At 41.2% G+C, this 14,709-nt stretch overlaps 1 protein-coding gene across 3 annotated transcripts in view; it reads left to right on the top strand.

Annotated features, from left to right (window-relative positions):
- The window catches only part of iqsec2b (IQ motif and Sec7 domain ArfGEF 2b), a 30,225-nt gene that overhangs the window by 7,855 nt on the left and 7,661 nt on the right, over nucleotides 1-14,709 (top strand). For 2 of the 3 annotated variants that reach the window (XM_013910503.1, XM_013910505.1), the window contains exons 2-3: nucleotides 13,937-14,231; nucleotides 14,382-14,699. In XM_013910503.1, the coding sequence (XP_013765957.1) occupies nucleotides 13,937-14,231; nucleotides 14,382-14,699 (613 nt within the window). Of the gene's footprint in view, nucleotides 1-13,151; nucleotides 13,779-13,936; nucleotides 14,232-14,381; nucleotides 14,700-14,709 lie in introns of those variants that run through there. The other variant, XM_013910504.1, reaches the window with a different exon arrangement.

Raw genomic sequence — 14,709 nt, forward strand, 5'->3', positions numbered from 1 at the left:
TGTGCGCTGTGGTATGTAAACCTGCCACAAAGATGAAGCTGAATGTCTTCCTGTGACTGCCGCATGTGAGCCTCGCTCCCACTCTGCTCACTCGTCTATACATAGACACTCACCTACACGCTGACACCCCCAAGCCCAGCACAGGTTTGAGGAAACACTGAATCCAGCACTATCACTCCACATCATGTCCCCCCCCCCCCCCCCATTTCCATCCTTTTTACCTTCATTCTTTCTCTCTTGATTATTTTCACCCTTGCCCTCCTCTGTATTCAACCTCTCCCACTCTCGCGTAGCTCTTTCTCCTCCCACTCTTCTTCCTACCTCGAGCCTCTGTCAACTCACAGCTTTAAATACACGCCACCTCATCCGTTCTCCCAACGTACCACTTTTTCTTCTAGCCTGTACTTCCTGTTCCTCTCTGTTTTTACTAATATCTTTTGACTTGTGTTGATTCATATCTTATTCTCCTCTCCCTATTGTCTTGCTATTGTGTGTGGGTCTGCTAATAATAGAACAAGAGATGTACATACTATGTGTGGGTAGTATGTGTGTTTTGTGTTTCTATGGAAGAAGGAGGAGGATGATTGTGTGTGTGTCTGTTTTTATGGCGCTCAGGGATTCAGGCGTAACTGCTCATGAAGCAGAAATCAGATTCTAGATTAGCCTGTCAACACTTGCCTCACTGGGGGGATACTCTTAACAGGAGGCATTAGTTACCGCTGGTAAAATACAAATCTTGGCAGTGTAAAACCACACAGTGTGTACAAGCATGGCTCAGACTTACGTAACAGCACCTCTGCTTCTCTCAACATCTCCATCTGAAGATGAACAGGTCAACGGGTTTATTTTTTCCGAATGTTTAATTTCTTTCAGACGTAACATCTTGTCAGAATGTTCAACAATAGAACATCTGTGCTTGTAAGTTACGCCTAAACTTTTCATTTTAATGCGCTGAAGTATAAGTTATAAAGACAGGAATGAAAAAGGTGGTCTTCTTTGATAATATGGTGCTAAAATAGCCACTGACAGTTTTTTGCTACCCTAATTGGAACTTTTTATTCATCTGCACTAAGCAAACGAGCGCTCCACCTACGTGATTGTATCTTTAAACGCTCTAATTTCGACCACTCTCGTAGTTCTTAAAGTGCTCTTAAAATTAAAGCAATGGGATGTGAATCGCTGCTTAGTGTGGTAGATCTGTGTCTTCTTTGACTGAGCCAGTATTAAAAAGGGCAGAGTCAGAGTGAAATCCTGTCAAACATCTATTAGGTTATATGTAAACGTTATGTCATCAGGAGGATTAAGGGATAAAACTGAGTATGCCTTTTGTCATTGTCAACTAAGCCCATGAAGTATTTGCAGAACCACAACCATGACTTCACCCCAAGTAGTTTCATTTTAAAGCTTTAGTTCCTTCACGTTTTGCACATAAATTGCATCACTTTGGATCAAGCTACCCAACAATAAGATCAGTCAATGGCTGCAACAGTGATGTACAGTACTATGCAAAAGTTGTGAGCCGTTTTTGCACCAGCAAGATGATTTTCAAAGAAAAAAAAATACAGTGAAGACTTGAAGGATCCATCTGGTCCTTCAGCTGATTCGTCTGCTATTTGCCAAAGCCTCATAAGAAATGCTGTCAGTGGAACCTGGCTGTCAGGAAGCCATTCTTAAAGAAGGAAAACGGGGAGAAAAGATTGAGGTATGTCAAAACACAAGGACTGGATTGAAAATTAGTGGCAACAGATCTTATGGAGTGACTAACCAAATTTGACCATTTTGATTAGAGTCATCAGTAAGTGTGTAAAACACATGAAGGCTCTGACATGGTTTGCCAATGCATTTCAGGCAACAGTGATGGGTATGTTGTCAAAATTCATGGAATTATTGCAGAAAAGTATCATAAATTTGTTAGTACTGTTTAAGCTCTGTTTCTGCTTTATATACTATATATGAGATTTAGATACATTTTCTTAGGGTGGCATGGAAATCAGGTGGGGTGAGAAAATCATATCCATTTCTTTACACATATGCAGGTGTTACATTCTGCAATATGTACTGTATATGGTAAAATACATCAAATGCTGCAAGTATATACACAAATAATTAAACATTTGAGTTACATTTGATTTTATGTACTGTATAGCCTGTATAATAAATAATCATGCCGCCTAATAAGTATAAAATCCAGAATGCTACACAACATGAGGTGGATCAGTTAGAAAGTCTTAAGTTTCACACGCTCTCAATTATAGATCTAAGTTGCTACTGAAAATAAGAAATAAAGCGTTTCAACACTGTGGGCTGAACCATTTTTTAATGGTCAAACGCAGTATGTTCAGTTTTATAATTCATATTCAATGCTAATTGTAGCTATTGTCATATGCAAAATGGAAAGAGATTATTTTAGGGTAGCACAACCCATCCGGTTCCACATCAGTAGATCTGCCTCTTGCACATTTCACTAAATCACTGCACCTATTTCCCATTTTCCTAATGAAATATAAAGAATTGGGGGTAACTCAAAGTGTTTGCCCAGTACTTTACGCATCAATGAATTAGATATTATAATTCAATATGTATAGGAAAATTGGTCATTTTAGCCTGTTGCTAGGCAACGTGATGGTGTCATAATATATCATGCATAATTCAAGTTTTGTGGGTACAAATGAGATCTTATTGTTACGACATTAAAATGATAGGATGCTTTTATAAGGAGTTATAGGTACATACATTTTAAAAACGGGTCATTTTACCCATGGCTAAATGGTTGCTAGGCAACATGATGATGCCTTATTATCATGTACTGCTAAGAACCTTCAGGGGCCTGAGATGTACCTACGTGCCAAGTTCGGTTGCTCAAGTCCTGATGGTGTAGGCGGAGTTTGTGGACAAAGAAACAAACAGACAGACTGAGATTTTGTGTATTATAGTAAGATATGAAACATTTGCAATTATTTGCTAACGTGAGCTAAAAAGAATAGACAAAAATGAAATTGTTAAAAGTGGTTAGTAGTTGAAATGGTAATAAATTGCTGTAAATAGAGATAAAAAATGGAAAAATGAGAAGAAAGACATAAAGGAATGCTCGAGTCTGAGTCTGGCTTGCTAGCAGATACAGGGGAGGATCGTCATTTAATCTATTATACAATATTCACTCTTTTTTTAGTTCTGCTGTTTGTCTCTGTTAATTCCTGAGGAAAATATCTGGCTCATTAGCTGCTAAATATTCCACTGTTCCCCAAAAACCTAAAGCTCTATTAAGCTAAGGGGAGCTGCAGATTTGGGTTTATTACTGTTTTCATAGAAAGTCACAATAATGTATATTCAGTAAAAGATGCTTGGTAATTGTAACAGTGTAGTGGCATTTACTGCTACTCAAACAGCAGTAAATACCATATTTGCCGGGGACTATTTTCAGCCGTGGATTTGGTGTTCTAGTGAGTATTTACGGAAGCTGGAGGGTGTATGTGGGCTTGACTGAGAATAAACTACAGTGCCCATGTTCGTAGTAGTGACGGAGCATGTCACTCAGTGCAAGAGTGTGCCTCACTGTTATGTCTTCTAGTCCTCGTGTTCTCTGGCACAAAACATAAACCATGTCAGGCTTTGGCTGCACATGCTGTACTTAAAATGAAAAAGGGAGAAACCTTCAAGAATAGATGCTATGAAAAAGATTAAAATATGTCAATGATGTATGTATTAAAACTTCAAAAAGGGCAATATAAGATCACTCTTGGGTGCAGTGTAATTTTCTGTAACAGTGTAGTGAAAAGCTACACTGTACAGTATAAATAAACAGCTGAGACCAAAACAAAACCCATCCATCCATCCATCTTCATCCGCTTTATCCGAGGCCGGGTCACGGGGGCAGCAGCCTAAGAAAAGAGGCCCAGACCTCCCTCTCCCCAGCCACCTCCTCCAGCTTATCCGGGGGAACACCAAGGCGTTCCCAGGCCAGCCGAGAGATATAATCACTCCAGCGTATCCTGGGTCTGCCCCAGAGCCTCCTCCCGGTGGGACATGCCTGGAACACCTCACCCAGGAGGCGCCCAGGGGGCATCCTTGTCAGATGCCCAAACCAACTCAGCTGGCTCCTTTCGATGTGGAGCAGCAGCTGCTCTACTCTGAGCCCCTCCCGGATGGCCGAACTTCTCACCCTATCTCTAAGGGAGAGGCCAGCCACCCTTCGGAGGAAGCTCATTTCCGCCGCTTGTATCCGCGATCTCGTTCTTTCGGTCACTACCCACAGCTCGTGGCCATAGGTGAGGGTAGGGACGGACAAAACAAAACCCTGAAAATTTAAAAGTATAATTTAAAAAAGGGATTTGAAAGACACTGTAGTTCACAAGGCAGGTATTTCCATAACCCTTGTGGTGAACAGTCAAGTGGAAACAGTCAGCAGGTTCCTATCTGAAAATCTCAGGGTGTAAATGGGTTAGTAGGGGGACAGCAATTAAATGGGTAGCCAGTGTTGGATAATTAAAAGTGGAGTATTGTGTTCTCTTGTGTTTTGTGGTAAGCCTTACAGCTCTGTGTTTCGCAGCTTATTAATCGATTTCTCTTTTTTTGACAGCAACATTACAATACTCCTGCTGTTTGACAATAGTCCAGCCTGTAAATAGAATGAAGTCTTTGTTGGTTTAGTCTTTTCATTGGATTTGTTGATAGTGGAAAAAATATTAAATACAGTCTATCTTTAACAAGAGATTGCTTCTCATTGTTTTTCCCTAAAATTCGGTTTGGCTGCCTCGACCTTGCACCGCTCTCCATAAAACAAGCTGGGAAACTACAATGAATTGCAAAAGTATTGCATTATCTTATTTCCTCTTACTCTCTTTGCTGCATTCGTGCCTCCCTCTCTCTGTGCTTTCCCCCCCCCCCCAGTGTTTCCATGCTAAAATGACAGGGACTGCATGTCCTTGACAGCAGCTGGCCCCAGCGAGAAACCGGCCATTTACATGCTAATCTCAACCACTGCTCCCTCTTCCACCGTTCACTCGCAATCTGCAGATGGAACGTCTCTGATTTCTGCCAGCGTAGAGAGGCTTTTGTGTTATATGTGCACTTTTGCATGCATTACAGAAAGTGGTTTCCCATTTTCATACAGGATGACCCACTGAAGAACTCGTATCGAGCTTTATATAATCCATTAGAGTGGTTGGAGTTTCACTAATAAAACATATTTAACAACTTTAGCGAAGGGACATTTTCCCCCATTTTACTTGTTTTTCTTAAATTGCTTTTGTTGCTCTTTAATACACTTGTAACTTATCTGTCAGAACTCAAAACTTGTGTAGTTGGTGGGGGCGTATGTCTTGATGATGTCAGTCATCTTACTGTTATTACACTTTGTTAGCTGTCGCACATCAGCATTACATTCCTCCTCTTAAATGTCCCATTCTTTGTACTACCATTGCTATGATTTGTCACTATCAATGTGCAGCTTCAATTGCTTCCTTTGCCTGTCGCTTTTTCTGCTTTGGTGCTGACTGTATGTGTCTGTCTTTCTCTGGTTTCTCCATCTCTGTATGTGTGTGTGTGTGTGTGTTTGTGCGTGCGTGTGTGTGTGTGTTGTCCATCTCTGGTCCTTCCTGTCAGTGTCCGGCCGCCATCTATCTCAGGGCAGCCCACCTCGGCTCCCTCCACTCCTACGGCAGTGAGCAGTGCTGCCACTCTGTTTCCCACCAGTCTGACTGTTCACAGCTTCGTCAGTCTTCATCAGTACTGCTGCCCTTCTACTGACCAAAGCTTACAGCAGGAGGACAGGTAAGGGCTGCCTTCATGGGGCCTAATTACAGTGAGTACAAGATAAATAAATAAAACCCCTTAAACCCCATTAGAAACATTGCGATGCCAAAACCTGGCAACCACCTGAAGATCTCTCCCTCACGCTGTGGCCAGTCCATTTGTCACCATCATTGTCTGCCAGTTACCTGCTTCTCTCAAGAGCCTGTGTTTCAGTCTCCTACCACTCCCAGGTGTGACTAATAGCTAGGCAATTCTACCAGCCTGAAAAACACACAGCTTCTTTTAAAGAGTGAGAGGAAGCACTCGTCCTCAGAAAGCTTTGGGACTGAGATGGACTGAGTCACAAGTGAACCTGGTGAATTCTCCCCCTCTGTCCTCTCCTTATTTCATTTATCCTTTAACTGAGTCACAGACACATGTGCGCATGATGGTCCAACACTGCCATCTAGTGGTATTAGAAGGCTGTGGCTGCTTAAACTGTGTATAGAAAGCATATTTTTTAATAAAGATCCCTTCATGTCCCAGATTTAACTTAAAATTGCCACCCAGTCTCCGTCTGTTTGCTTTCTGCTTTTTCTGCTTTTGTGTCTCATACTGTTGTGTTTTTTTCACTCTCCGTCCTCCTCTTTCTCTTTCTCCCTGTCTGCTCTGTCTGCCTCCTGTCCTGTGTTTCTTCACGTGCTTTGGCTTGTCCCATGTTGCTTTCCAAGAGAGGAGGGTGAGGATGAGCGTGCCCATCAGTTCTGTTGTTCTGCCTCGGGCTGCAGTAGCCCCTCCTCTCGCTGAGCTGAGGTGTGACTGACCGCACGACGACTCGCTCGCACATTTACCTGTGAAAAGGATATCGCAGCTTATGCTGCCAGAAAACTGAGACCTCGCTGTGTACCAAAAATACTGAGTCTTGCTGCATCGGAGCAAGAAAAATAGAAATGCATGCCGTATTTGTTTTTATGTATGCTGTCACTGATTTAGCCAGGTATAATTTCTGTGTGCTAATTTAGACTTTATGGAATCTCGATGTTGTGTTCTCTCTGTATACTTTGCTGTTTTTTTTTCTTTACTTGCAGCCATATCAGGCTGTCAGATCACATCACTAGCTCCTGCTCATTACTGTCACACTCATGTTTATCTTAGATCCACTAGCTGAGTCATGTCATTTTGGATGTGCGCAGTAGTCACTATTTGTTATCTGTGCAAAGCGCTCTACACCTCTGTCTCCAGCGATTATGTATTGTCAGAGAAACTAGCATATGATGATATAAAAACATTGTTGTTTAGCCTGTTAATTTATTTGTTCCATCTGATAAATATCCGCCTGTTTATTATCATTTTTATTCATGACTTCAAAGTCAAGTCTTGTTGATTTCATCTTCATCTTCAATAAAAGACTCCAAGCTCCCGAAGACAAGGATTTCTCTCCTGTATAAATGCCTGAAGATGACGCTTGTGCTTCTTTAATTGCTAATTGTGTTTGAGTCATGCACCAATGTTGCTCATACATATCTGCCACCTCATGTATCTACACCTTAAGCCCATTGTATTCGCAGGAAGTCATACTAGTAATTCTAGTTAAGCGTTATATTGTCTCTGTGCTCTGCATTGGCCTTCCATGGTAACCTTTCACTGCAGAACACACAGGAAATGCATAGTTATCTATGACATGTTGTTATAGTTTGGTTAAAGTGTTATTTCCAACCAACTGGCTTTCTTTACTCAAATTGTATTTAATTTATTTTTAGCACATGTAGCTGTTTTTACAATCTCTATAAAAGTGTTGGGACAGTGTTTAAAATGTAAACAACAGCTATGCAATTTATACTTTGTAAATAGGTTAAAAAAATTATATTAAATGTTGAAACAGGTCTTTCTTTTGTTTTCTAAAAACCCAAGCCCATTTTGAATTTTATTCCAGCAGCACATTTCAAAAAATGCAGGACAGGATAAACAGGTTTTGAAGATGCTGACATCTTCATGACGTCTATACAGGAAAGGCTTTGCCTAACACATTTTGCATGTATATTAATAGCATCACAGTGAAAGATGAGTTCTAAAATGGGCTTGTTGCAGTTTAGACCTGTTGAAAACATTTGGAGCATTCAGAAATGTAAAAACATGACAGAGGAAGAGTTGAACCACGGAGTGGCTGAAATGAAGAAAGAATGGGGACCCGTGTTGCTTTATTAAAAGAAATGGTGATGCTTCACAGTGTGAAACATGCTGCTGCTCTTTCTGTCGTTGGCCTCAAATTCAAAAGCATGGATTTTTCAAAAAGCAATAAACATTTTTAGCAGTCTATTTGTTTACTGTGTACAATTTTCGTGATTTACAAGTCCTTGTATTCCATCACTATTTACTTTTATCCAGCGTCCCAACTTTTTCAGAAAAAGGTTCTTTTATAAAAGTATATTAAGGAGAATTATTATTTTGTAGTATCGTGCTATAGAAGATTACATTTTAAAATGTGTCACTGTTTGCCTCCCGCTCTATTTTTCACTAATATTGTGGCATATAACTCTCCATCCATCCATTTTCTTAACCACTTATCCAATTCAGGGTCACGACACGGCTGGAGCCGGAGTTGGCTCCAGCTGGATTACACTGCGGACAGATAGACAGTTTTATCACTGGGCTAACACAAAGAGACAGGCATTCACATTCACACCCAATGCCAGTTTAATCAGTGATTAAACTAACATGCATGTCTTTTGTTATGTTGCCCATATTCATTTCAACACACAGCCCATGTGTCTTTCATTTTCATTTGCTTCTCATAGACTTGTAAAAACCTATAAAAATACAAAAGCACAAGATGAAACAGCACTCATTATGTTGTTTTTTTTTTTATTTATCCTCTTGTTCTTCAATAAATGAATGCACTTCTCTGTGTCTCTATTTCCTGTGTTTTGATGTGTTTTATTTGCTTGGTTTGCTCGTGTGGAGTACAAGTGATTGTGAGCGTGTGAGTGATCTGGCAGAGGAGGGTGGAGATGAAAAAGCTGGGCAGGGTGAGGGAAGTTCATAGCTGTCGAAGGATCGTCAAGAATGTAGCCTGTACTGCTCTGCGGGGTGAGCAGGAGCCATGTGTGTATGCAGAGAGAGAGAGCGAGAGAGGGTGTGTTTATTATTACGGTGTTCCGGTTAGTGTGGGACTTTCTCTGACAGTAGCAGCATGGTAAGAACTCAGCTTTTTCACTTTTCTTTTACGTGTAAAACTACCCCAAAAAGACTTTATTTTGGCATCTGTATGAGACAACTTGTAACACCGGTGTGTGCTTTTGGTGGCCTACAATGCAGTGGTGCAAATTCATGACACGGCTTGTACAGTGGATTAACTGCTGTGTGTAGAGACGGTGATATTTAACCATCACAGACAGACGGCAGTGGGAACTGATAATAAATGGGGGTCTGTTTTCAGTAGATGCAATTTTATTGAAGGAAACTCAATTTGATAAACTGAAAAATGGAAAGGAAAGGATATAAATGGGCTCTGACGGGTAATTGTGTGACAGAGTGTAAATGCCAGTCAGCTGACAGATCACGTACTTTTAGAAGTCTTGGTAATCTGCCACTGTTATGAGTGCTGCTCTTGAGGAACTGCAAAGAAAGCATATAACCATGTGCCAGATGGGGTCTGTTTGAAATAAATGACTTTAAGTAAATTAGTTAAAACACCCTTGCAAATGTTTGGCATGTTAGTTTGAATGCCTGGTAGCAGGAGTTGTCAGCACTTTGCGGCACTTTGAAGTGTGTTCACAAGATGCTAAATGCCAAATCAGCTGTACCCAACCTGAAAGTGAATCAGTCGAGCTTGACAGTAAAAGGAAGTTTCAAAAACAGATGTCAAGCTCAGAAAAACTGCAAGTGTAATAAGAGACGAGAAAACGAAGTCAGTTTCCAATAAAAGTTTACACTATCTTGTCACCCTGTCTCTTTATACAACACTTATCTCTTCATTCTTTTTTGCTTTAGTGCCAGAGATTATCTGATGAGTTAAGGTTTAAGAAATGCTGCCAATTCTGAGCCTTCCAAACAAGTTGTACAACATTTTCATCCAGTACCTCTTTATTGGGCTTTGAACTGGAGGCTTCAGGTAGTAGGAAGAAAGTGTAAAGTGTTCATGTGTGCGATGGGAAGCTCATGGGTTGAGATGGTGAAATGGCTGGAGAGTGTTGGCGGTGCAGGAATGCTCCGATTTGACCCATGAATGATTTTATTGTTTCCTTTCGGTTTGGCCATGAAAGAGAATACTGACTGCTCCGGCTGAGGATTCATTTCTGTGGTTTCTGATCTCTTTAAGTCCTGAAATTAATGGCAAATATTATCACATCACATCTCCAAAGTAATTAGCTTGGATCTTGTTGAAGGTCTGCGCTGCACTTTTTATCCTTCATTGTCCACGTTCAGCTTGACAGGGTTATACTGGGTAATAAGCTCGGAGACAAATGGAAAAATTAACACAAAAACTCAGCGATGAAGAGATTAGAAAGGATATGAGATAACTGCGCTGAGTCTATGCTCAGGTGGAAATGAGTCAACGTTCAGATCGATGCAATTATTGGCATCTCATTGCAGACAGCGGAGAGGCTAATCCCTCAGCCTCCATGTCCCGCTGGGGGTTCGATAGCACAGTCGGACCTACTGCTGTTCTCTCATAAGCGCATAGGCAAACACACATACACACACCGTCAGCACATCAATATTATATGATGAAGGGAAAAAAGGCAGGGGATTGCATGAAGTTGGCATTGTCCTTTACAGCGCATGCTCCCATACACTTTCTCTCATCTGCCCTGTTATCAATTTCACTTCTATAACCCACTTCTGTAATTTTTTTAAACACCATCAGCAATCCCTTTCCTGTTTATGAAATTCCAGCCATCTGTCCCATCTCCAATTAAATGATAGGAGGTAGTAAAACCCTGGGCTGGTCTTTATGCGGAAGCCTCTAGAGAGAGCCTCTCTGTGTAACAGGAATACAGTGTTTCTTACATAAATAATGAGATTCAGATGCCAGCTGCGATATGGCCACACTCATGTTTTATACAACAAACTTTTTACTCAGATATCATGATCTAGTCTCTTACCGCATATTACTGGCTGGCTCCTACTGCAGGGAACTCTAAATTAAACTCTTTCCCCCTGGGGAGGTCCCTGCACCAGCAGGCAGTAACTGTAAAACATAACCAGCTGTCATTTTTTTGTTTTTTGAAAGTTGCACATTCAGTAAAGAGGCTGCCTAAGTGTAGCATTTCTATAGGGCCTGCTGTGCTTCATTTCTGTTGCATAAACTTTGTTGAGGTTGCATTTCAGTTCAGTTTTAGAACAGGTTTGATAGCATCAGTGTCTGCTTTAGTGACATATTCTGAGGATTTTATTTAGGCTATTTGTGAAGTAAGAAAAAACCAATTACTGAAGGGTTTAAAACATTATTGTGATCTGATGAGGGCAAAAAGAAATTGCATTATGTATTTCAAAAGTCTCCCAAATATCTCTCGCATATTTGAGCCGAAGCTTGTGTAGTTTGGCTTTATCGTTTTGTAGCTGTTATTGACTGAATCTGAGAGAAAATCTTTTTTTTTTTTTCAGGTGAAAATAAAAATAGCCAGAGTTTTAAGGGAGCATTGCATGCACAGTTGGACGTGGGTTGCACTGCACCTAGATAGGAGAATTTTTAAAAAATGTTTTCTTTAATATTTCACCAACCTGGATATTTTACAGTGTGACAAATGTTCTCCCCACGCTCAAAGAAAGAAACATAAATCTGTGATATTTGCACCCGTCTTATAGCATACAGTCTGTGCAAATGAATAACACAGTTATATGGTCACATAATCCATATAGTTGATCTCTTATTTGGTGGCAGTGGAGAAATTGTCACCTTTACATTTGGTTTGCATTTTTAGATTTTCCTTTTTAATGAGTTTAAAAGAGCTTAAAAGCTCAAATCTGGGGATCAGCTATGCCTTTTCAGAGACAGGTATATGGAACTGGACTTGTAGCTCTCTAATATTCCTTTTCAGTTCATATTTTAGGTACGCGGTTGAATGAAAGTAGCATTTGTTCCAAGTGACGTGCACGGCTGGAAATCATACAGTAGTCTACCTGTTGATGCTATGCAGAGGCACTTGTGTGCCCAGTTTCCTTAAAAGAAGCCAACTGAAGCTGCTTTGAATTAGACAGAATTTCATATTCCTACAGGTTATGCAAGACAATGTGTAAATAGCCAACATAAATATAGCAACGATTCATCCAAAGATTGATCTATCGAAAATAGCTAGTTTAGACCATACAGTAATTTCATGATTCACTCTTTACAAATATCTTACTTTTAGTGTTTTCGTAAAAAGGCAAGTATTACGTAGACCGTCATTCACAACCTGTGGAGCATCTTCAACACCCACCGAAATGGTGATAACAGTCAATACATTGTCATGGCAACCACGCTTCTCTTCCTAACAACCGCCTCACCGCCCACAAAGGTCCCACAGCAACCGTCACCAAGCAACCCCCTCCCGCTTCTCAGTTTCTCTATTTAAGGAGCAGAGGAGGAGGAATGATAAATGATGTTGCACAGAGAAAGAGGAGATATACGCGAAAGAACTTGTTGAAAATGAAAGCAAAGCATAGCTTGGTATTGTGATGAATTTCATGAGCACGGTGTAATTATAATATATTATTACACATTCACAATATAATATATGTGGATCCTGTCTTAACTGTGGTAATATGGGCCATCCTGTAGATGTCAGAATTGCTTCTTTAAAACTGTGTTTCAACATGACTCTTGTGTTATGCAACATATTAAAGCTTTTCTTAGAGTTGTTGTTAGACTCAACAATGAATTAGCTTGGTCATGTTTTGCTTGAAGGCACTGGATGTCCTACTTAAAAACCCTGCCCTGTATTTTCCCCTTCTGGCGACAGCAACGACTCTAAGTCTGTCGAACTGTGGGGCTTGAATTTCAACAGTATCGCTTACAACATCAAAACCAAAACAAATTAAAATAGTTTCCTTGTTGCCCGTGAAGACTTTTCCTTGTCTTGTTTTTACCAACTAAACTCTAACAACAGGAAGTCTCTTTGATCCAATGGAACAGCTACAGCTCAGGGAGGGAGGGAGGAGGACACTGAATGACCCACTCAAACCTAAAATGGTCAAAAGAGTCATTTTTCAGTCATGTTTCTGTCATGTGAATTACTGTGTGATGCAGAGCTTAAACAATACTGAAGGTTAACACTATACAACCAGTCTTTTACTGCCAAAATCTGTTTCACTTGCTGACTCTAATGCTCCCACACATCCTTGACCCTTACTGCACACTCTGTGCCTTGTTGCGGGACAGGACACAACTTTCTGAAGGGGGTGCGGCTAACACAAGAAGGAAATGTAGGCAGGGACATGTGACAGCAGTTGTTCTCCCAAACACACACTGAGTGATTGACTCGGGTGGATTTTGTCTCATCAAATCTGGATAACAGGACACTGAAGGACTTCTGGGACTAACTGATATCTGAGAGGTTTTGTTGTTATTGCTATCCTGACTGGAAATAGGATTCAGTTGGATTACGATGGTACTCTTAACTGCTTGCATTTACAGCCGCATAATGGACTGAGTGAGTGAGTTTGGAAGGAATTGCGTGCGTTTAATTCCAGTATTTAAGCTGATGGTGCCTGTCGTACAGCTAGCGCTAACCTGGTTTTTCCTGTCAGTATGGTGCTGCTGGTATTTGGCACTTATTTGGTTACTGTTATGTTTGTCAAACAAGGAGAGTGCAAAAGTGCATAAACACTACTAACCTTGGATACGCTTGGTAGTACATTAACTACTCCTCTGGACTCTTAAGAAAGACGATACATGACAGAGACCTTTTATATCTGTTGGATTACCTATTTATTCTCCAGGCAAGCAATATTGTCAGGTCTCGGGACGGGCACTGCTTGAAAGTAACCAGAATATTGCTTTTCTATAAGTTCATCATGAGCTCCACTAAGAGATGGTTAGTTCTGCACCGCTCAAAGGTTTACACGTAAGTCCTTGTTAGTATGTTTTTAAGTCTATCCTACAGAATTTTTCATTCAGTCTCCATTTAAGACTTAACACACTTCAAAGTCTTTTTTTTGGAAATATTTAGTGAAGCTGCTTGTGAGTCATTCTTATAGCTTCTACTCTTTTTTTCTTCTGCAGTGTGGAAGGGGAATCCCAGTGTCCAGAAACGGGCACCCACAAAGACACCTCGTTCAGCCAGGCGCCTTACCTTCGAGGCTCAGAGCGCTACAGTGACAGCAGCAGCAACGCTCCCTCCGGTTCCAGGGGCCCTTCATGCGTTACAGCTTCCAGCTCAGCCAGCTTGGCCTGGGCGTTGCGAACACGCCACCAACCTGCAAGTTTGGCTCTTCGCAAGCAAGAAGAAGAGGAGAACAAGAGATGCAAGGCTCTTTCGGACAGCTATGAACTATCAACAGATCTGCAGGATAAGAAGGTATCAGTCGCAAGAATATATTTGTAAATGTGTTCTTTGAAAGCAGTAAGCCGTAGGAAACACATTTTCACTGGAGCAGTATGGGTGCAAAGCATTCAGACTGTGATTTCGTCCTTTACCTTGTGTTTTTTTAACCTTCCCCTATTTCAGGTGGAGATGTTGGAGAGAAAATATGGTGGCTCCTTTGTAAGTCGCAGAGCAGCAAAGACCATTCAGACAGCCTTCAGACAGTATCGCATGAACAAAAATTTTGAGCGCCTCAGAAGCTCAGCTTCAGAGAGCCGCATGACGCGCCGCATCATCCTGTCCAACATGAGACTGCAGTATTCGTTTGATGAGCGACAGCCTCAGCAGCAGGCCCAGACACAAACGAACTTCACCCACAGTGTGGCCGTGGGGCCTCCTCACTCTCCTGATCCAGGCCGCACAGGAGACTACACCCACTTAGAGGACTCCTTCTCCAAGCAGGTAAGAGTGT

The sequence above is a fragment of the Pundamilia nyererei genome, unplaced genomic scaffold (genome assembly GCF_000239375.1).
Source record: "Pundamilia nyererei isolate P.nyererei 1_Seehausen unplaced genomic scaffold, PunNye1.0 scaffold00044, whole genome shotgun sequence".
NCBI lineage: Eukaryota > Metazoa > Chordata > Actinopteri > Cichliformes > Cichlidae > Pundamilia > Pundamilia nyererei.